Source organism: Lolium perenne, chromosome 4 (assembly GCF_019359855.2).
Source record: "Lolium perenne isolate Kyuss_39 chromosome 4, Kyuss_2.0, whole genome shotgun sequence".
Taxonomy (NCBI): Eukaryota; Viridiplantae; Streptophyta; class Magnoliopsida; order Poales; family Poaceae; genus Lolium; species Lolium perenne.
The window spans coordinates 400,039,447-400,062,019 of record NC_067247.2 but is presented as its reverse complement, the minus strand read 5'-3'; the positions used below and the strand labels follow the sequence as shown (position 1 = coordinate 400,062,019).

Sequence of the window (22,573 nt, the reverse complement as noted above, 5' to 3'; positions counted from 1 at the left end):
GCAATGCGTCATGCATGAGCTGTTCATGTGTGACAAGTCAGTCAACCTCCATTGTTGCACGTCAATTTCCCTCCCACACTAGGTGCTGAGAAGTCTTTCCTGTCCACTGGTTATATGGACACAGAAGTCCCTCCACAGTCCGCAGATAAGGTGCGGTGTGTGGCCCGGGATTGACTGGCGCGATCTGGTTGTCCATAAGATGAGGAGAACCGTACGTAGCTCCAGTATCGCATCGCACCCCACTATTCGCAACTGCTGGGTGTGTGGAATCTAGCAAAACCAAGGTAAGGATAAACCACTGTTTAGTACGTACTCTTATCATTTTTTTAGACAAGGGAACATCCTCCGCAGTTCTCTTTATAATTAATGGTTTGTACAAGGACGTGAAACCAATGATCGGAATCTCTGGCCTTCGCCATTGACTTCGCCTGCATGCAGGGGAAGATGGTTGGGGCTACGGCGAGCGCTTTGATTGGAGCGATGAACCTTCTCCTCAGCAAGCTCTCCACCCTACTGGAGAGGGAGTTTGGGAAGCTCGCGGGCGTGAAGCGAGATATCGCCTTCCTCAGAGACGAGCTGAGCAGCATGAACACCGCGCTGGAGGCGGTGTCTTCGGCGGAGGAGGTTAGCCCAAAGACCAAGAACTGGATGGGTCAGCTTCGGGAGCTATCCTACGATGCTGAGGATTGCATCGAAATTTTCATGCAAAACCTCGACAACCAAGACTCCTATGGGACTATGTGGAAGGCCTTTCATGGTCTCATAACCCTGTGGAAACGTCACAGTATAGCCGACGAGATCGCTGTGTTGAAGCAACGGGCTGAAGAAATTCACAGTAGGAGCAAGAGGTATAAGTCTTTTTATTCATTGCACGTGAATACTACTCCCTCCATTTCAATGAATAAGGTGTCCTCGTTTTGCGTGTTTTTTTGACTAAAAATTACTCTAAATATGTAAAGATTGTTGGTATAAAATTAGCATCACTGCAAAGTTCTTTTCAATACGAATCCAACGATACTAATAATGTACAATACAATCAAAATTTTGTTACTCAATTTTTTCAGTTAAATTTCGTCTTGAAATACATGTACGTCTTATTAATTAAAACAGAGGTAGTAGTTGTAGATGCACTAGCACCGAGCACATCTGCAAGGAGCAGCCCAAGCCCAAAGGCAGCTTAACCGGCCCATGCATCGATGCCATCACCAGGACCTGATTGATATGATGCCTGTACATGCGCTTGTATGCTGGGTGCCTGGGTATGCTTTCCCATGCTGGGTGCGTGCTGATGTGTGTTGCATCGAAAATAAGTGCATGGTAAGAGGGAACATATGATCTCACCGGTAAGAGCATCTCCACCGGTGAGTTCTATAGCAACCACTGGTGGAAAAAGGGGCTTTGGTCGCGGTTGGCAACTGCCATTAGTCGCGGTGGCGCAACCGCGACCAAAGTAGCGCGACTAAAGGCCCCCCCCTTTAGTCGCGGTTCCTTACGAACCGCGACTAAAGGCCCGTCCACGTGGGCCGCAGGCGAGCGCCAGGGCGGAGGACCTTTAGTCGCGGTTCTCCTGGCCAACCGCGACTAAAGACCTCCGCAGGTTTAGGGTTTTAGCCCCCCCCTACATCTGGTTTCTTTTTAATTTGTATTGTTTTATTTCTTTTGGGTTTTAATTTTGAAGGAGTTTCACATATTCTACGGTACTACATACATGCATATGAATGTACAATTTCAAACAAATTTGAAATTAGAACCAAAAAGAATTCAAGAGGAATATACAATATATATTCAATATCGGATGACCATATACAATATATATTCAATATCGGATGGCCATATACAATTTTGAACAAGTTTCCATCCATAATTTAGTGCATAAAAAGTTCTACGTCATCGTAATGGTGTTCTCCTCTAGGATCGATGACTTCCCTCGCCAACCATCCAGCTAGTTCCTCTTGAAGTGGTCGGAAGCGAGCTTCTGGACTAAGCGTCTTGCGGAGGTTATTCCTCAGGATGTTGTTCTCACACTGCTGGTCCCGCTCATTGCAGTATCTCCGGATCCTCTCACAAACATAGTATCCACATAGATTGGTCCCCGGTGGCTGAATATCCCCGATCGTCCGCACCGCCATTTTAAAATGTAGCTCTTTTTTGAATTCACCGACCTTGGTATCTACGAACTGTCTCCAAACCCTACGAGGCAAAGAAAATTAAATGAACAAGAGAGTTATTAATTAGTTACTTGATATTAGGAAATGATGAACGAAATAGGCCGATCGATATAGAGCGCAAATGAATGAAAATAATTACTTTTGCATCATTTTTCTCATGTCGCCCCAAAGCGCCGGATCCATATTCGTAGAGTCGTGGACGAGAACCGAGGAGGTCTGAACTTGAATTACCATAAGAATCCAAAGTGGAACCTGCGGACACGATACATGCACAAATCATGCATAACTCATCAATTAGCCACATACCATGCATGGAGTAAACAAAATAGAATGTGCTCAAGACAGAAACACTCACCCAAAATGGTAAGGAAATAGAATATCACTTTTGAGTTTCTGTTTTCTAATAAACCGCCACAGTCATCCTCCACGTCGGCGGGGTGGTGTTCTAACACATATGAATTAACGATTTGTGGGTCAATGAACCCAACATCATGGATGTTCCTTATTCGCATTTCCCGTCTTCATTCTCGCATAATAGCGTACACAACAAGATAGTTAGGACAATATATATATATACATATAGTGCATAATGAACGAGATGGGGTAGAAATTAATAAATCACTTACGTAACGTAGCAAACCGATGATAGATTTGTCGAGGTCGCGCAGATTAAACAGCTGGAACAATTCACTCGTATGAATTTGCACATAGTAATGTTTGAAGTGATGCTCATGTCTAACTTCCGCATAGATATAGTCTTTGGCGTTTTTATGTTTTATGTAACCCTTGTACCAATTTAGCAGACCTTTCATTTGTCGAGGTAGATCCTCTTCTCGCGCAGCTCGACGAGAGGGCCATTCTTCACATATGTAAATACTACGTCCTTCATTGGCGCCTCATCAAGGCCTAACAGTGCCACGAAGAGTGATACCTAAGTCGGCCGCTTGTTCTCTCGCACTCGTTACAGTCAATCCCCTGTCTTGCCGCAGCTGCTATGATATCGGGGTCATCCGGACCGGCGGCTTTCACTATAAGCGGGGCAATCGATTGTTTACTTTGTTCCCCGAGCTGGGCAACTCGTTTCCCGCTTTTTTTACTTTCTAATTCCGTTTTCTCCTTGAACATGAGTGCCTGCCTGCGAAGTTCACGTGCATAGTCGTCAGGCAGATTCTTCGCGGCGTGGGATGGTGTGCTCAAAAATGACTTAGCCCACTTCTTTGCTCATCAGAAAATACTGGCTTGGGCTCGGGCTCTCTTTTCTTCTTGCAGTCCGCCTTCCATTTCTCATAGTGAGCAGCCGCGGCCGCGTCGACTTCCTCGGCAGTACGTTCCCAAGGCCTTGTGGGGAGAGGCTTCAGTGATGGCTCCGGTACCTTTGTGGTCTTAGGTACATAAGGGTCCGGGTTAATAATCCAGGACTGCTTCTGCTTCTTCGCCGGAGGTGGATTGGGGGGCGGTGTCTGCTGATCACCCGCCGGACGAGGACTGGGGGGCGGCGTCTGCTTACCCGCCGGAGGTGAATTGGGGGGCGGCGTCGGCTGACGTGAAGGAGGTGTAGGTGAAGCACCACCACCGCCACCGCCACCGCCACCGCCACCGTCACCGCCACCGCCACCGCCACCGCCACCACCACCACCGTACGGGGGTGGACTTGTTGGCGCCTCGCCTGGAAACTTGATAAATTTCTTCTGCCATAGAATGAACTGGCGCTTGACATCTCCAAGTCTTTTCACCCCTTCAGGTGTAGCAATGTCAATGTCCAGGTCCTCAAACCCTTGGACTATGTCCTCCACCGTGACACGAGCATAGCCATCTTGAATGGGGTTGTTGTGGTGGAGTGCTCCAGGTGGCAAAGCACTGCCGATGGCTACCTTCATGGACATGTTCCCGATAGGATAATACAGATGACATGCTTTCATCTCCTTTATATCGTCCACGGGGTAGCGAGGAGGCTCCGGTGCAGTAATTTCGACCACCAGAGGCTCCGGTGCAGTAATTTCTATCGTCGGTGCACCAGCCGGTGAGGCCTCCGTGGAAGCCACGCTGCTTCTTCTCCGCTGCTGGCTTCCGAGATCCATTGGATGATCTTCATGCTGCGCCTGAGCTGCATCTCTTTCGGCGACTAGTACATTCACGGTTTTCTTCAATACATCCATTTCCGTTACCAACTTCGCCACAACATCTGCATCCCGATCCATCTTTCTCTTACGGCTTCTGTAACCGTACGGGTCATCGTTCTGGGGGAACCCTACTTTCCACGGAATGGGCCCCATGCCTCGTACACGTCCTCCGTGTTCAGGATTCCCGAGGGCTTTTGTCAGGGCGTCGTTCTCTCTGTTGAACTTGATCCTCCCCTCTTGAGCATCCCTCATTGCCTCAATAAGCTTTTGGGTGGGTGTAATTATTTTGCCCTGATAAACACACTCCCCTGTCTCCGGGTTCAGCGATCCCCCATGCCCGTACCACCAGCTTTTGGCCCTTGGGTCCCATCCCTCCGTACTGACGGATTCCTCGCGTCCTCAGCTCGTTCTCCATCTTCTCCCACTTAGGCTGCCAAAGCGATACCCTCCTGGCCCCATAATATGATTGTACTCCTTCTTGGCCGCATTCTCCTTATTTTTTTTGGATATTTCAAGGAACTGCTCCGATTTCTTTTGCTTCACAAATTCTGGCCAATCATGTTGCAGTTTCTCATATTGTCCTGTGAAATCCGGAGTCTTGCCCTGCTTGACAAAGTCATGGGCTAGATTTTGCTTGTATTTCCGGAATGCGTTGGCCATCTTAGAAAGAGCGAACTGTTTGACTAGCTTGCACCTCTCCTTGTTTTCCTGAATCTTGTTACCCGCATCATCGTATCTGCGGTATTCCGGAGGTAGAACGAAATGTTCCATAAGCTTGTTGAAGCAATCTTTTTTTGTTCTCTTACCGACAAAAGTGAAACCAAGACGTGCCTTCTTTGGCTCATTCCACTCCTGGACGGTGATCGAGACGTTGTCTCTAACAACGGCTCCGCATTGGCTGACAAACTTGGTGGCGTTCTTGCTGGGCTCCAGCGGCCTGCCGGTTTCTTCATCGACAACCTCGATGGTGCATGTTTCGTTTAGTTTCATCGTCTTGGTTGCGCCACGCTTTGACGACGTACTCAATTTTTTCGACGATCCGGCCGAGGGCTAAAATAAGAAAGAGAGTCGCGCGCGTTAGTACACACACATTTATTCAAATCGGTTAGTTTGTATCACCAGACGCTCAATATGTATATATATATACCTCGGCGCCGGAGGTGGTTGCTACTTCCAATTGAAGATCGTCGTTTATCGACGTTTCTTCGGCATCATCTGCTTGCTGACGGCGCCCTTCATCTTCACCCTCAAGGTTCAGATAAGAAGAGATATCATCTTCTTCTTCTCCGGTCGGCACATATAGAATATCGCCTTTTATGATGCCGAACATATGGTCTTCAGCGTCCGGATCATAGTTGTCCAGAATCGGGTCAGCTCTATCGTCCGCCATATGTCAGTCCTGAAAACATGTAGTCAAAACAAATTAATTGTGTATATGCATTATCACATCTCTTCTACATATAAAGAGAGAGGGCGACGAGGGAGGCGAGAGGGGGGACGCAGTGACCGCGTGACCGAGAGACCGGTGGCGGTGGCGAAAGGGCGGTGGCGAAAGGGCGGTGGCGCTGCACCCTCCGTATACGCGCGGTGGTTAAGTTATTTTTGTTATTTTAAAAGTGACAAACTTTTGTTAAGTTATTTTAAAAGTGACCGAGAGACCGGTGGCGGTGGTGAAATAGCGGTGGCAAAAGGAGGGGGCGAGGAAGGGGTGGGAGAGGGTGTCGCGGAAGAGGGAGGCGAGGACGAGCGCGTTGGCGTTGGCGCGTTGACGGCGTTGGCGTTGACGCGTTGAATAGAGGTAGCGTTGGCGTTGGCGCATTGAATAGAGGTAGCGTTGACGGCGTTACATTTTTATGAATAGAGGTAGCGTTGGCGCGTTGACGGCGTTGGCGACGGTAAGGCGTTACAATTTTAGTTCATTTTTTATTAAGTCAAAATTTTAGTTCATTTTTTATTAAGTCAATTTTTATTAAGTCAAAATTTTAGTTCATTTTTATTAAGTCAAAATTTTAGTTCATTTTTATTAAGTCAAAATTTTAGTTCTTTTTTTAGACAAAGTTTTTAATTAAGTCAAAGTTTTTAATTAAGACAAAGTTTTTAATTAAGTCAAAATTTTAGTTCTTTTTTAGTACCCATTTTAGTTCAATTTTTATTAAGTCAAAGTTGTAGTTGCATTTTTACTAGTTTTTAATTAAAAAAACTTATAGTTACACAAAGTATAAAACAAAAAAACTAAAAAAAAGAAAAGAAAAAGGCAGGCCGGCCGGGGCTCGTCTGCGCGCGCTCCTCCCCTCTCTCTCTCATGCGCGCACACGCGGCGGCCGCCGGCGAGCAGAGCGCCGCCGGGGCGAGCAGAGCGGCGGCGGCGGCGGCCCTGGTGCCTCTGCTCTCTCTTTCTCTGCGCCGGTGATGACGCAGGGCGGCGGTGCGACGTATACGCACGGATCCGGCGGCGGCGACGTACACGGCGGTACACGCGGAGGGCGGCGGCGACGCATGTGGCGGCGGCGCACGGCGTCGCGGCGACGGCGAGGCTCGGCGACGGCGAGGCGCGGTGACGGCGAGGCGCGGTGCGGCGAGCTCGATCGATCGGCAGAGAGACGGAGCGAGGCGAAGAAGACGATGTGTGGAGCGACGGTTCGGGAAAATTATTTATAGCCCCCCCTTTAGTCGCGGTTGGGGAGGAGAGCCGCGACTAAAGGGTACCCTTTAGTCGCGGTTGGCCAGCCCCACCGCGACGAAAGGCTTTTTTAGCCGGTTTTTCGTTCCCGCGCGCCCACACACCATTTTCAAAATGTTAAAAATACACAAAAACTCAGAAAAATAAAACTAATTCATTTCAAAATTTTAAAAATACAAATAATATATCAAAAAATTCAGAAAAATAAAAATAATTCAATTCAAAATTTTAAAAATACAAATAATATATCAAAAAATTCATAAAAATAAAACTAATTCATTTCAAAATGTTTAAAATACATATAATATATCAAAAAATTCATAAAAATAAAACTAATTCAATTCAAAATTTTAAAAATACAAATAATATATCAAAAAATTCAGAAAAATAAAACTAATTCAATTCAAAATTTTAAAAATACAAATAATATATCAAAAAATTCATAAAAATAAAACTAATTCAATTCAAAATTTCTTCCCGGCCGCATCTGTCTTCTCGTTGGCCCCCTCTTCCCGCCTCTGTCTTTCCGCCGACCCCGTCTTCCCGCCTCGTCTTCCCGCCTCTTTCTTCCCGCCAATTTCTTCCCGCCTCTTTCTTCCCGCCACTTTCTTCCCGCCTCCTGTCTTCCCGCTCCTATTTTTCCCGCCATTTGTCACTACATATATGTAGCCCGGCTTGGCCAGCATTATCACATCTCTACAATCTCTCATCACTCTCTCATGGCTTCCACCGCACCCACTCTAACCTACCGGCGAGGTGGAGGAGCTTTGCGCCTCGAACTACCCTTGCCCACCGGGCTACCGCGTCCCTCGCCGGCCGGAGCCTAAGCGCCGGCGGCGTGCCGGTCCCTCCCATCCCTCGGTACCGCGCGCCGGCGGCCATCACGAACCACTACTACCTCGACCTCACGCCGGAGCAGCGGATGAATCCCGGCCGGCATCCCGATAACCAGCATACTTGGGACACCTTCTTCATCAATCGGCGTGGAGAGGGCGCTCGCTGTATGAGGAGGACGGTCTGCCTCCCGGAAACTTCCACGAGGCCGGCCGTCGGCTATGGTGGTACGGCCGGACTCTGCAGAGCGTCATGGACTACATCACGGCCGGCGATATCCCCCGCTGCGCTACCCTCGATTCGAGCCACGAGCGCCGCCCGACGACAGCCGACGACAAGAGCGACGACGACGCCGGCAACTTAGAAGGCGACGACTACCAGTACAACGGCGGCGGCTATGAAGACTACGAGTATGCATATTATACGCCTAGGCAGGAGTATGACTAAATCACTCCAAATTTCATGTATGCAGGAGTATGACTTAGTCACTCCAAATTTCCTGTATGAAGGAGTATGACTTAGTCACTCCAAATTTCATGTATCATCAGTGCTATCTCGAGTCAATTGAATCATTCGAAAATGGACACCAAACACATCACGGGTAATATAATTCACATGATTCATTCAACAAAGTTTGGTACAATAAATTATTACACATCATTTCTTCCCTTGTGTCCCTGCTTGCTTACGATTGTGCCGTATCCATGGAGCATCCTCATCATTTAACTTAATGCTTGGGTCGGTGTTCACTTTGAAGGGCGGAATTTCAGCAAACATATTATAATCTTCGACATGTCTGTCTTGTCCTCCACTCCCACGATGTTTCTTTTCCACTGAAAGAACAATGTGGCGCTTTGGATCATCGCATGATGTACTGATCGTTTTCTTATCTTTCCGTTTCCTCGGTTTGCTACTCATGTCCTTCACATAGAAAACCTGAGCGACATCTTTCGCTAGGACGAATGGTTCGTCAAGGTAACCAAGATTGTTGAAATCCACCATTGTCATTCCGTATTGCTGGTCCACCTTTACCCCACCTCCTGTTAGCTTGAACCATTTGCACCGAACAAAGGGACCCTAAAGGAGGGTCCATAGTCAAGTTCCCATATCTCCTCTATGTAACCATAATATGTGACCTTTTGCCCATTCTCGGTTGCTGCATCAAAGCGGACACCACTGTTTTGGTTGGTGCTCTTTTTATCTTGGGCGATCGTGTAAAATGTATTTCCATTTATCTCGTACCCTTGGAAAGTCGTTATAGTCGAAGATGGTGTCTTGGCCAACATGTACAGCTGATCTACAACCTTATCGTCACTCATTAAATGTTTTCTCAACCAACTGCCGAAAGTCTCCATGTGGGCCTTCCTAATCCAGGATTCAGGCTTCTCAGGGTTGTCCGAGCGTAAAATATTCTTGTGTTTCTCAAAGTACGGAGCCACCAAGCTGGAATTGGTCGGAAGCGTGTGGTGTGCTTGATCGGAGAATGGCCATCCATACATATCGTTGATTTCCTTCCGATCGTGCCTTTTCCACTTAGTCTCCCCTCGTGCCGCGATTGAGGAAGACCAATCGGCTTAAGGTCGGGAACAAAGTCAACACAAAACTCAATTACCTCCTCATTTCCATAGCCCTTGGCGATGCTTCCTTCTGGCCTAGCACGGTTACGAACATATTTCTTTAATATTCCCATGAACCTCTCGAAGGGGAACATATTGTGTAGAAATACAGGACCGAGAATGGAAATCTCATCGACTAGGTGAACCAGGAGGTGCGTCATAATATTGAAGAAGGACGGCGGGAACACCAACTCGAAACTGACAAGACATTGGATCACATCGTTCTGTAACCGTGGTAGAACTTCTGGATTGATTACCTTCTGAGAGATTGCATTGAGGAATGCACATAGCTTCACAATGGCTACTCGAACATTTTCCGGCAGGAGCCCCCTCAAAGCAATCGGAAGCAATTGCGTCATAATCACGTGGCGATCGTGAGACTTCAGGTTTTGGAACTTTTTCTCCGCCATGTTTATTATTCCCTTTATATTGGACGAGAATCCTGACGGGACCTTCATACTACTCGGGCATTCAAAAAGATGACCTTCTCTTCTTTGGTCGAGCGTAGCTGGCACGACCTTGATACCGTTCCGGATGCCGGTCATCAGGGTCTTTCAAACTTTGCTGGTCCTGCCGTGCTTCCTTTGTATCATTTGACTTCCCATACACGCCCAAGAAGCTTAGGATGTTCACGCAAATATTCTTCGTAACGTGCATCACGTCAATTGCAGAGCGGACTTCTAGGACTTTCCAATATTCTAGCTCCCAGAATATAGATTTCTTCTTCCACATGGCTACGTGCCCGTCAGCTCCCTTCGGAACTGATTGTCCGCCAGGACCCTTTCCAAAGATGACTTTCAAATCCTTGACCATATCAAATACCTCAGCACCGTGTGTTCCGCAGCTTCGGTCGGTGATCTGCCTTGCCGTTGTAATGCTTGCCTTTCTTTCTTCATCGGATGACCTTTCGGAAGAAATCGACGATGCCCAAGGTACACGTTCTTCTTACAATTTGGCAAATGTACACTTTCAGTCTCATGTAAGCAGTGCGTGCATGCATTGTATCCCTTATTTGACAGTCCCGAAAGGTTAGTAAGAGCAGGCCAATCGTTGATGGTTACGAAAAGCAACGCTCGTAGGTCAAATTCCTCTTCTTTGTGCTCATCCCACACACGGACACCAGGTCTGCCCCACAGCTGTAAAAGTTCATCAACTAATGGCCTTAGGTACACATCGATGTCGTTGCCGGGTTGCTTCGGACCTTGGATGAGCACTGGCATCATAATGAACTTCCGCTTCATGCACAACCAAGGAGGAAGGTTGTAGATGCATAGAGTCACGGGCCAGGTACTATGGCTGGAGCTCTGCTCGCCAAAAGGATTCATGCCATCCGTACTTAGACCAAATCTTATGTTCCTTGCGTCACCGCAAAATCTTTGAACTCTCTCGTCGATCTTTCTCCATTGCGTTCCATCTGCGGGGTGTCTCAACTCCCCGTCCGACTTACGGTCCTCTTTGTGCCATCGCAACAACTTGGCATGCTCTTTGTTCCTGAACAGACGTTTCAACCGTGGTATTATAGGAGCATACCACATCACCTTGGCGGGAACCCTCTTCCTGGGTTTCGGCCCTCAACATCGTCACCAGGGTCATCGCCTCGATCTTATAACGCAATGCGGTGCATACCGGGCATTCATTCAAATTCTCGTATTCACCGCGGTAGAGGATGCGATCGTTGATGCATGCATGTATCTTCGTAACCTCTAAACCTAGAGGGCGGACAACCTTCTTTGCTTCGTACGTCTTTGGCGGGCAACTCGTTATTCTTTGGAAACATATTCTTCAACATTTTAAGCAAGTTTTCAAATGCCGAGTCAGCTACACCTGCCCGTGCCTTCCATTTCAGCAAATCCGAGTGTGCAGCCCAGCTTTTTCAGACCATCGTCGCATCCGAGTACTGACGCCTTCCGTGATCCTCTAACATGCGATCCAAATTCTCCCTCTCTTTTTCAGTTTCGCCGTCTCCGTGCATCATCTATGGTCAGACCAAGAACATCAACGGGATCATCAGGTTAATCTTCTTCAACTTCCACTTCAGCTTCCCCTTACGCTTCTGATTCATCGATGATAGTATCACCGAAATGAGAAATATAGCTTTCATCTATGTAATCATCCCCTTCTTCATCTTCTTCCATTATAACCCCTCTTTCTCCATGCTTGGTCCAACAATTATAGCTTGGCATGAAACCGTGCGAAGCAGGTGCATGTGAACATCTCTTGAGGAAGAGTAACCATTCTCGATTCTTACATTTAACACATGGACAGATAACAAAACCCCCTGCTTGTTCGCATTAGCCACTACGAGGAAATCTTTCAAACCCGTACTGAACTCGCCGGAGAGTCGGTTACCGTACATCCATTGTCGATTCATCTGCATTATTATAATATAAAATATATAATTAACCATCATGCATTTGTTAAACTAACTAGCTACAAACAATATAAATTAAACAATGAACTACACACATGCACATGCACATTTTATCAACGACACATCAAAGGTTCAAGTTGCTAACCGCGATCGAGGAGGAAAAAATAAATGAGAAAGCTCAAGTGTGGCTCCAACACTTCATATCATGTTTGTTTCATGCTCTTGGGGCATTTCATCAAACACCTTATGTGCATAAGAGGAACCAAAAGCAAACCTAACACCCACTTGTGAAGTTTGTGAAGAGAATGGCACCAAATGGCTAAGTGTTGGCTGCTGGATGGGTATATATATAGGGGGGGGGCTTTAGTCCCGGTTGGCCTGGCCAACCGCGACTAAAAGGCCTTCGTCACTGCTGAGTCGCGGTTGGCCAGGCCAACCGCGACTAAAGACCCCACGTGCACCGGCTGGCCACCGAGCGCCCTGGGCCCAGGCCTTTGGTCGCGGTTCGCCTCCCGAACCGCGACTAAAGGTACTATTAGTCGCGGTTCCTACAGCTTCGCGACTTATGGGGCTCACCCGAAGCCTGTTTTTCTACCAGTGAACCCCAATAGCGATCTGAAGGCCTGGCGCGATTTTTGGGCCACACTGGGGCGACCAAAACTAGCCGTCCAGTTTTGGAGCCAGATACAATCGCATGCAACACTGTGCAGGCTCCTTCGCACGTTTTGCCGAACGGGCGCGCCATGTCGGATGGAAGCCCTCGGCCCCGCCTGGCAGTCTAAAGCTCGAAAATTCTACTTCTACTCCCTAATTCCCTTCCTCTCCCGCCCGCCGCTTCATTTGTCCCGCCCTCCTATCCAGCTCCCGCCCGCCTCTCTAGCTCCCGCCCTCCTCTCCCAGTGGCGGTGGCATCAACATCCATGACGGCATCGGCAACACCACCTGTGATGGAAGTTGCACCGCCGCTCACGCCCTTCCTTTGATCCATTTCGCCATGAAGCCCAAGTTGTTTTTTGGTAGACGGACTACGATGACAGCGAGTTGATGGCTGGATTTGGGCCAACATTTGAATTGCTACTTGCAAAATTTCAATCAAATTTCTATCCCTATTTGCTAGATTTAATTTTTTTGATCAAACAATCCTATTGGAGGTGACGGATTGGGGTTGCCGGTGCGGGATAATCCTCTCCAAGTGGAGGGAGCAAATACCGGCATGCCCCACAGCGCACTGCCGGCGCACTTGCCGGCGCCTATTTGGGGCGCTGGTGGAGATGCTCTAATAGTAGTAGTACAAAGAACCGCATTTTTGGTATAATTTTTTTTCAAGATAAATCATGCACCTACATGTAGCCTTGATACTTATGCGTGCCAATTTTCGGGGAAAAATATGTACGTGATTGGCCTACACAAAAAATAGAAATACCTAACATGCACCATAAAATTCTGCAACTCAGAATGTTTTTCTGGTACTTTATCTTTTTTGCCCAAGTTACATGCTTTCAAATTTAAGTTTGTAACTTAGCACACATATACATGCCATCAACTACATGCAAAAATTTAGCTGGTACTTTTCCGATTTTATTTAGCATTTATTTATATTTACTGTTCATGTGGGATTCAGAGTAACCATGTTCCAAAAAAACCGCGACGATTTATTCCCCTACTTGTCCAGACGGTGTGGCTGTCGAGTGTTGTTGACAAGGTGTACTTGCACTTGTACGGCCGTTGATTCTAGTAGCGGCACTAGCTAGTCGAAGTAGATGACCAACTCCTAACAGCGCGTTTGGCAAAACTAGGGAAAAGGAATGGGAGTTTAGAGGGAATTTATTAGGAGGTTAGATTGGGAAGTTCATTATTATTCCCATTCGGCCATTCCCTAGCTTGGCGTGTGATGGGAATTACCGGTGAGATTATCTTTTTTGGTGCGCGCCCGTGTGTGTGTTTATCAAGTTTTTTGGATGGACAGTGCTAGGAATTCCCCGGCGATTTGATTTCCCAGCCCCAGGTTTCCGTGCTGACACCTGTCCTTTTTCTGCCGGATTTTTTTGCTTCAGTATAGCAAAAATAGTTCACCTACGAAATAAAAGAAAGAGGCTGAGCTATTGTAACAAAAACGGATATCGTCGGAGACATCGACGGGGAACTCGCCGAAGAACTCACCGGAGACATCGCCGGAGACCCCAAGTAGCAAACATATTTTCCATTTGTAGCAAAACTGTAAAAATGTTGTAGCAAAAAATTGTGCTATTGTAGCAAAACCAAACTTATCGGATACCTCGCCGGAGATCTTGTAGTAATAATTTCGTAATAAGGTAGCAAAACAGCAGAACAATTTTAGCAAAAGATTTATACTATTATAGCATCGTCGTCAAACAAAATGTAGCAAAAATCCAAATTCACTGGAGACGTCACTAGAGACATCGGAGCAAACTATTTGTACTATATTATCAAAACCGCATAACAAATAGAGCAAAAAAATCTACTATTGTAGCTCCGGCGCCCGCGCTGTCCGCCCCGGACGAGCTCGCGGCCGCGCTACGCCACCTCTCCGCCGTCGACCCGCTCCTTTCTGCCGTCATCGCCTCCACCTACGCCCCCGCCTTCACCTCAACCCCCTCATCCCCGCCTTCCATACCCTCGCGCGCTCCATCCTCTACCAGCAGCTCGCCACCTCCCGCTGCAGCCGCCATCTACGCCTGCTTCCTCGCCCTCCTCTCCTCCGCCGCGGGAGCCCCCGACGGCGTGGTGAGTCCAGCCGCAGTCCTCGTCCTCGCTGCCACCGACCATGACTTCTCTCTTGTGAGATTTGGCGGGATGCACGCGGTGAAGAAGGAGGGGTTGGCGGCGGTCATGAAGGCCTCGACGGTGCGCCGGCTAGCAGTGCAGAAAACGGCGGCGAGAAAATAGGAACGCTGGAGATGGAGGTTGGTGGGATGGGGAATTGGTAGGCGCTGGGCAGAGATACAAGGGGGTTTGGCTATGAAGTCCCATTCCCCTACCCTATTCAATTTTTGTATCCAAGAACCTATCAACGGATGTTAGGGCATCCCATTGGCCCGATCTATTTCAGACACCAAATGTCCGACCTATTACAGATACCAAATGTGTCTTTTTTTGTCTATTTGGGTTGGGTGACGGACACTAAATCGGCTGCCAGCCACATGTGTCCGTTTGGATTGGGGGCAACTCCAAGAACTCGACGCATAATTTTTTCGTTTGGCCACCGTAATTTGACGGCCAGAGTGATTAACATCTTGTTGCTACTTCCCACCGCAGATTTTCATGCGCGCGAACTCGATTGCTGCTCGTGGGCCCATTCATGCGCATGCTCGGCCGTTCTTGGTCCACTCAGCTATAAAATGGACGGCGCTGCCGGCTAGAAGGGCAAACCCTAGAAAGCAGCCATGTTAGACCATAGTCGCGCCTAGAGCCACCTGAGCGAGACGGCGTGCACCCGCTACCCGGTCGATGAGGCGGCAGCCGAGATCGCCCTAGGGCGGCCTTTGAGGCGGAGGAGACCGTCGCGTACGCCTGCGAGGACGAGCTCTACGGGCCGTACATCGAGGGGATGAGGGAGGAGGAGGAGGCTACGGCGAACTAGGCAGTCGTCGAGGAGATGGGGGAGGAGGCGGAGGCCACGGCGAACTAAGCCGTCATCGATGAGCAGAGTGGGTGTCCTAGGAGGGGGAGGACGTGGCGCACAACGAGTGCATCAAGAAGCGGGGCCATTTGGTGCAGGCGGCGATGTTCCACGAGATGGCGGCATCGTCGCAGATGCTCGTCAACGTGAGCATCCTAAGGGCATAGGCCGACACTGACATGGCGTAGGCACATGCGATGGTTGCTGAGACCCGACTGCAGCTCCGGGAGTCGCAGGAGGCCCTTGCGTTCCATTGCATCGGGGGTGCAGCCACACGCGCCCGTCGAGCTAGGCGAACTCGAGGACTACGTAGTGCACGTGAGCGATGAGCAGTGCGCTCTGCTCACGTAATTCGAGACCATCCGGCGTGACGCGGACCACCGGCAGCAGATCACTATCGCATCGCAGGTCGGCTACGACCGGAGGGCGACGGCCAGGCAGGCGGCCCAGTAGGAAGCCGTCCAAGTATCCGCGTCGGAGGCCTTGCGTGCGGCGCGCGAGCAGGTGGTAGCAACGAGGCGCCTTGTGCAGCCACGTGTGGACAGGGAGATGGATGAGGCGGCGGCGGTGATGGCAGGGCCAGTGGAGGCCGTGGCGAGGGACCAGGCTCCCTACGACGCCAACATAGAGGCGGCCTTGCTAGCGGAGAGTGCCCGCTCTAACGCCGCTCTGGCGGAGATCCAGGCGCGGTAGAGGGTGGAGGCGGACGAGCCTGAGCTCGACAGGACGGAGGTCCCAATCGCCCAAAGGGGGCTCCTGTCATTGCAGTGACGGCGCCGGTTCCTCAGGGCACACCGACGACCAGTAGCCCGTACGAATGCGAGTAGCCCCGGCCGTGATAGGGCGCGCGACGACAGGTAGATACTGCCGTCATAGATTAGGTTAACCATCCACTGTAACCATCTCTGTAAAGATATTTATTTTGGCCAATAAATATTTAACGAATATCTCACTAACGGACAAGTCCATTAACAACTAGCGAGGACAGCAGAACGTTCACGTCACGTCCGCGCCGATGTAATTTCAGCCCAAATTTAAGCCACAATTGAATCGCCGCGAACAGATTTATTTTTTGCGTTGGACCGCTGAGCTAGAGTTTTGCTCCCCGCCTGTCCGGGGAAAGCAGGAGATGTCCGCTTGCTATACTCCCATTCCCTTGCTGCAAATCCCCCAAACAAATACGCTTCAAGTGTTGCATCTTGGGGTCATACCCAAGTCCCCCGTCAGGGTCCATTTTGTGTAAACTTTGTCGTCAATGTCAAATTTGACATATTTGCCCACTTAAAGGCCATAGTAAATAACTTTCAATTAATTACTATACGTTACATGAACTCTCTCTCCGATACATAATTAGTGAGGGTGGCTGAGTACAACTATAGTAAAAAGTTACACTAAGCCACCAATGCTTATTATAGATTGGAGAGAGTATTTTTTTTCCGTAACATTGCACAGACATTCAGCTAGCTAGTTTAATTTATTATATAATTTATGTAGATGAATAAATATATCAGGTGTGCTAACCACTGCCTGAACTACTCAATGCTTCAGGTTTGAGTTCAATATGACGTCCCCCTCCACTTCCACTTCCACTACTAACGCCATGTCTATCGACCCGAGGCTGCCTGCGCTTTTTGAAGAGGCGGATAGACTCGTCGGTGTGGAGGCCTCGAAGGATGAAATAGTGAAGTGGCTCACTCAAGACATCAAGAAGTGGAAGGTCATTTCTGTTGCTGGATCTGGTGGTCTTGGTAAAACCACGCTAGCGAATCTGGTATACAAGGAAATCAAAAGCCTTTTTGATTGTACGGCTTTTGTATCCGTGTCCCAGAATCCTGACACTAACAAGATTCTTAAGGATATACTCTTGCAAGTTCTAGAAACAAGCAGCCATGCATCGGCTGATCAGCGGAAGCTCAAGCAGACAATAAAGAGTAAACTCGGCCTGGGACCAATACAAGATCTTACACTCATATGCATGATTAGAGAATTTCTAAAAAACTGCAGGTACGCAAGTGCACTACTCCTAAGTTTACATACTTGTATGATTCTAATTAAAGGTAATTAGCTTAATTAGTTTGTCTCGAGCTATATGCTCCATTTCCATTACTACGTATAGATTTCAAAGACATCCTTGTCGGATTTTTTTAAGATTCGAAAAGTAGAGAGGAAAATGAAATTGTTAATTTTTTTTGGGTTTGTGGCCATGTCGTCTACCATAAAAAGAATGTAAAAAATTGTGGCAACATAGTAAGCCTAAGAAGGACACATACCACCTGACTGGGATGGAACCTTAGGAGGAAGAGGAGATCGAGAAGAATACTTTAGTCGAGAGAGACTAAATCATTTCTTTCATGATTAAAAGGATATGGTACATGGAATATGTAGATGTACACCCGATATTTAATTTTTTTGATTTTTTTGACATTTAACCAAAGTGGATCTACGATAACCTTGTTGTGTTTGTCCTGAAAGTACAAAAAGCTATAAACATCCTACATCTGATAGTTCAACAGAAAAATCTATGATGCTTCTCACATGCATAGTTACTTAGTTATTTGACAGTTTGCATGTTCCATCCAAGGAGAGAATATGGCAAGGATATTTCTTCTTATTAGAGAAACACGTTTTAATTCTATAATTGGTTTTGAATAATTATATCCGGACTTCGATTCCTCTCAAGTGCATTATTATTTGGCTTTTACACTTACTACCTCCATCCCAAATCTTAAGGCTTATATTATTTTTTGAAAGTCAAACTATGTGAAGTTTGACTAAGCTTTTACCAAAATCATTAACATGCAAAATACAAAATTAATATCATTAAATAGATAATTAAATATATTTTCGTATGGTATCTACAAAATATTATATTTGTTGATAGATTGTTCTAAAAGTTTGGTCAAACTTTACTTAGTTTGACTTAAAAAAAATATAAGCCTTAAGCTTTGGGATGGAGGTAGTAATATTGTATAGGCCCCTTCCTAATCCTTCAATTTGCACTAATCGGTTAACAGGTATCTTATTTTAATTGATGACATATGGAGCAAAGATGCGTGGGAAGCCATGAAATATGCATTTCCTGAGAATGATTATACAAGTGGGATAATGATAACTACACGCATAAATGATGTAGCTAAGCATTGTTGCTTCCCACAAGAAAAGTATGCTTACTTTATGAAACCCCTTACAAGTGTTGACTCCAAGAGGTTATTTTTCAAAAAACTATTTTTTAGTGAGGAAGAATGCTCTCAAGATTTGAAAGAAGTTGCTGGTGAAATACTTAAAAAGTGTGATGGCTTGCCATTAGCTATAATTAATATAGCTAGCCTACTGGCAACCAAAGCAGCTAGTCGGCAGGAATGGAAGAGGGTTCTGGAATCTTTTAGCTCTCCACTCAATCAAGACTATGAGGTAGATGTGGTTAAAAGGGCAATCTCCGTTAGTTACTATGATCTACCTCATCATTTGAAGATTTGTTTGTTGTATCTAAGTGTATATCCCGAAGATCATATAATCGACATTGAACAGTTGATATGGAGATGGATTGCCGAGGGATTCATTATCGGACAACATGGTCAAAATCTGGATGAAGTTGGAGAAAGATACTTCAATGAGCTTGTCAACAGAAATATGATCCAGTTAGTGGAAGCCGACATAACTGGCAGAGGGATTAGTTGCCGTGTCCATGATATCATGTTGGAAATCCTCATATCCCTATCATCTGAAGAAAATTTTGTTACTATAGTGAATAGCAAAAAGTTGACATCTTCAACTAGCAAGACTCGCTGCCTCTCCCTCCAAGGAAACTGTGAAGAGAATCAGGCATGGCTGGGCATCGGAAACTTTTCTCATGCCAGGTCACTCAATGTATTTGGTGATTGTATGCAGCTTCCACCGCTCAAGGGCCTTCAAACTTTGCGGGTACTGGATCTACTGGATCATTCATATTCAAGGGAGGATAATGGGCACATTGAGAATATTGTTAGTTTACTTCAGTTGAGATATTTATATGTATGTCGCCAGATCACCAAGGTCCCTAGAGAAATTCAGAAGCTACAACTACTGCAGACGCTAGACCTAAGTCGCACATATGTAACAGAACTGCCTGCAACCATTGTACAGCTAAAACAATTGGTGCGGCTGTTCGTGCCTGGTGAAGTAAAATTCCCAAGCGGTATTGGCACCATGAGGGCCCTGCAGGAGTTGTGGGCGTTAAATTGCAGAAGCAACTCTGTAAATATTGTAGTGGAGCTAGGTAATTTAGTCAAACTGAAGAAACTAGCCATAGTTTGGGATTTCAATGAAGAGTCTTTGGAGAATTACAAAAATCTTTTGTGTCGTCACTGTCCAAGCTAGTAGGAAGCAGCCTCGAGTGTCTATCAATCAGCAGCTCGATGCCGTGTCGCCAAACGGATTGGTTGCTCAACTCATGGTGCCCTCCTCCACGCAATCTCAACTATCTTAATATGGGTGACTGGTTCTCCATCAAGATTGATCGGTTGATTCCCTCGTTCTCCAGCCTAGTATTCCTCAGTATCAAAGTGGTACATATGGTTGGTCGGGAGTATCTGCAGCCACTCAAAGAATTGCCAGTCCTGGTACACCTCATACTGCAAGTAGGTTGTCCAAGCAGTGAGGAACTATTTTATCCAGTAAAAGTATACACAAAAGCATTCACCATCAGCAACGATGGATTCGAGAGTCTAAAGAGATTTGATTTTATCATGCCCATTATTTATGACCCCATCCGAACAAACCATATGGGGTGGCATGTGGAAATTCAAACAAGGCTTTGTGGGCCTTTGATGTTTGAAGAAGGCGCAGTCCGGAAGCTACAGCTGCTAAAGATCGAATGCCCTGGAGGTTATATGTTATCTTTGGAAGGTGTTGGCTCTGATTTGGGCATCCACCACATTAAATCTCTCCAGCATCTGGAAGTTTCCCTCCTTTGTTCGGGTATGTGGGCTTGCGAGGTGGATCCTGTGGAGGCAGCAATAAGAAATGCCGCCACTCTCATTCCCAACCACCCCAAACTTGAAATCAAAAGAATTGGCGAGGAAGATAAGAAACAAAATGTAGAGGTGGGGGAGAATATTTTTGAGCGAATAGCGAGGGGGCACGAAGGAGCATAAGTTGATACCAAAACAAGTAAGAAGATGGTCATTTAACTAGCTAGCTGTCTCATTGTCCACTGCAACATCTAAAGGTATTCACCACGTTTCCCTTCTTTCCTTTTGGCCTTCAGAGCTTAACCATGCTTAGTTCTTCAATCAATGTATAATCTTAGCAAAATATGATCAATTGATCAAAATACCTCCTTTTGGTATTGCTGGCAGTGTATATAGTTTGCTCATGTAGATTCCTCAATATATAGTGGACTACTCTTGTCTTCAGTTGCCTAATGCTCTGCTTGTTTGTTCAGCAAAAGGCAGTAACTCTTGTGCTGCAGAACAGGGACAAGTTTCTCAGAAGCAGTCATCCATTTTTCCAACTACTGCTCACTTCTCTTCTGAAGAATCACGTATCAAGCCAGGGTGTGTATTTCCTCAGAGAAAAATCTCTCGGTCAGCTACCCAGCTTTGACTATAAAGTTTGGCGTACGAATCACATGAATATGTGAACTGAAGGATGCTCTCAAGATATGGAGTCCATGCCTCTTTTCTTGGTGAACTCCACCGTGCGCATGCGGTATCATGGATCTCTGTCCATGAATTCTCTTACTATACGGTATCATGGATCTTCTCAAATTGTAAAACCAGCAAGACATACCATTCCTATTTGATTAAGTAGTAACTCAATGAGAGCTGTTATGTATTAATTGACATCTCCGTCCCACATTTATGTTTCGCTGCCAATTATGCATGACACTTCTGTATTTATAGTGACATTCATTTCTTATGGAGTTCTACTGTACTACTACCTCCATCCCGATTTATTAGTCCCGCGTGTATGCCTAGATCGTTAATTTGGAGATGGATTTCTTTCACTATCATGTGTATTTTTGTTGTGTCATCACTGCATTTATTGGTCGAGACCATAAAATGTACAATCGTTTGTGCTTGTTTTTAGATAAAAGATGCTATATTAAACTCATAACTTAGCATCATGTTGATACAATTCATAAATTTTACACTAACTCTACGTAGATGTACACAGCTAGAACAACCATGTGCACTTGCAGGCAACAATGATCTTCATCGAAAGTGTGTTATTTTGGGTCTCATACACTAGGAAAGCACAATACACTAGTAGAAAACGGGCCTTTAGTCCCGGTTCTGGAGGGGTTTTAGTCCCGGTTCTGGAGGGGCTTTAGTCCCGGTTTCCCAACCAGGACTACACTAGTAGAAAACAGGGCTTTGGTTTTTTGCTCCAAAGAGCATTAGCACCGGTCGAGCTACGAACCCAGAATAAAGGTTGCATTAGTATCGGTTCGTGCGGCCAGGACGTCGCAGGGGACCAGCCGAGCTTTAGCACCGGTTCGTGCGGGACCTTTAGCACCGGTTCGTGACGCTACAGATTTGTCGCCAGCCACGTGGCAGGCGTGAAACCGGTACTAAAGGATTAGCACCGGTTCGTGTCACGAACCGGAGCTAAAGGTAAACATTAGCACCGGTTCGTGACACGAACCGGTGCTAAAGCCCCCTTTTGCCTATATATTCAGCTCACCCCAGCCAGCCCTCTCTCTATTTTTTCTTGGTGGAAGGTGTGAGGGTTGTGTGCTTGTTTGTTTTTCTTTCCCATGCACAAGAGGTGCTCGATGAAATGTCTGAGAGAGTGATGCCGCTTGATTTCACACAAAACAAAAATGATATGAGGTGCCGGAGCGACACTTAAGCTTTCTCCTCTTTCTTTCCTCCTCGATCAAGGTAAGCAACTTTACCCCTTCATTTATACAGTGGTTATTTCACTATTTATGATATTTTGTAATGGTTTTTTGATAAACTTAATTATATGATGTAGATGAACCGGCGGCAATGGATATACGTTGACCGACGCCTACCCGAGTTCACTGCAGGCCTGAAAGATTTTCTCCGTGTGGCTAAGGAAAACCCACATGCGGATGGTTTTATGTGTTGTCCATGTGTTGATTGTCCGAACTTAAAGCAATACTCTAAATGGCAAGTCCTTCACTCCCACCTGCTTT

The 22,573-nt window shown here is 46.7% G+C and overlaps 1 protein-coding gene across 1 annotated transcript; it reads left to right on the top strand.

Moving 5' to 3' along the window:
• The first annotated feature begins 145 nt into the window (after positions 1 to 145).
• On the top strand, positions 146 to 21,348 carry LOC127321794 (disease resistance protein Pik-2-like). Its single transcript, XM_071819579.1, has 5 exons — positions 146 to 284; positions 439 to 848; positions 16,978 to 17,433; positions 18,444 to 20,635; positions 20,852 to 21,348. Exons 2-4 carry the CDS (start codon positions 445 to 447, stop codon positions 19,783 to 19,785), a joined length of 2,202 nt encoding a protein of 733 aa, XP_071675680.1. The 5' UTR covers positions 146 to 284; positions 439 to 444; the 3' UTR covers positions 19,786 to 20,635; positions 20,852 to 21,348.
• The last annotated feature ends 1,225 nt before the right edge of the window (positions 21,349 to 22,573 follow it).

Bases quoted from the DNA above. Each gene is read 5' to 3' on its own strand.
- LOC127321794 (XM_071819579.1), top strand. From the start codon at position 445: ATGGTTGGGGCTACGGCGAGCGCTTTGATTGGAGCGATGAACCTTCTC. The intron at 849-16,977 runs GTATAAGTCTTT...TCAATGCTTCAG, and splicing joins ATTCACAGTAGGAGCAAGAG to GTTTGAGTTCAATATGACGT. The intron at 17,434-18,443 runs GTACGCAAGTGC...ATCGGTTAACAG, and splicing joins GAATTTCTAAAAAACTGCAG to GTATCTTATTTTAATTGATG.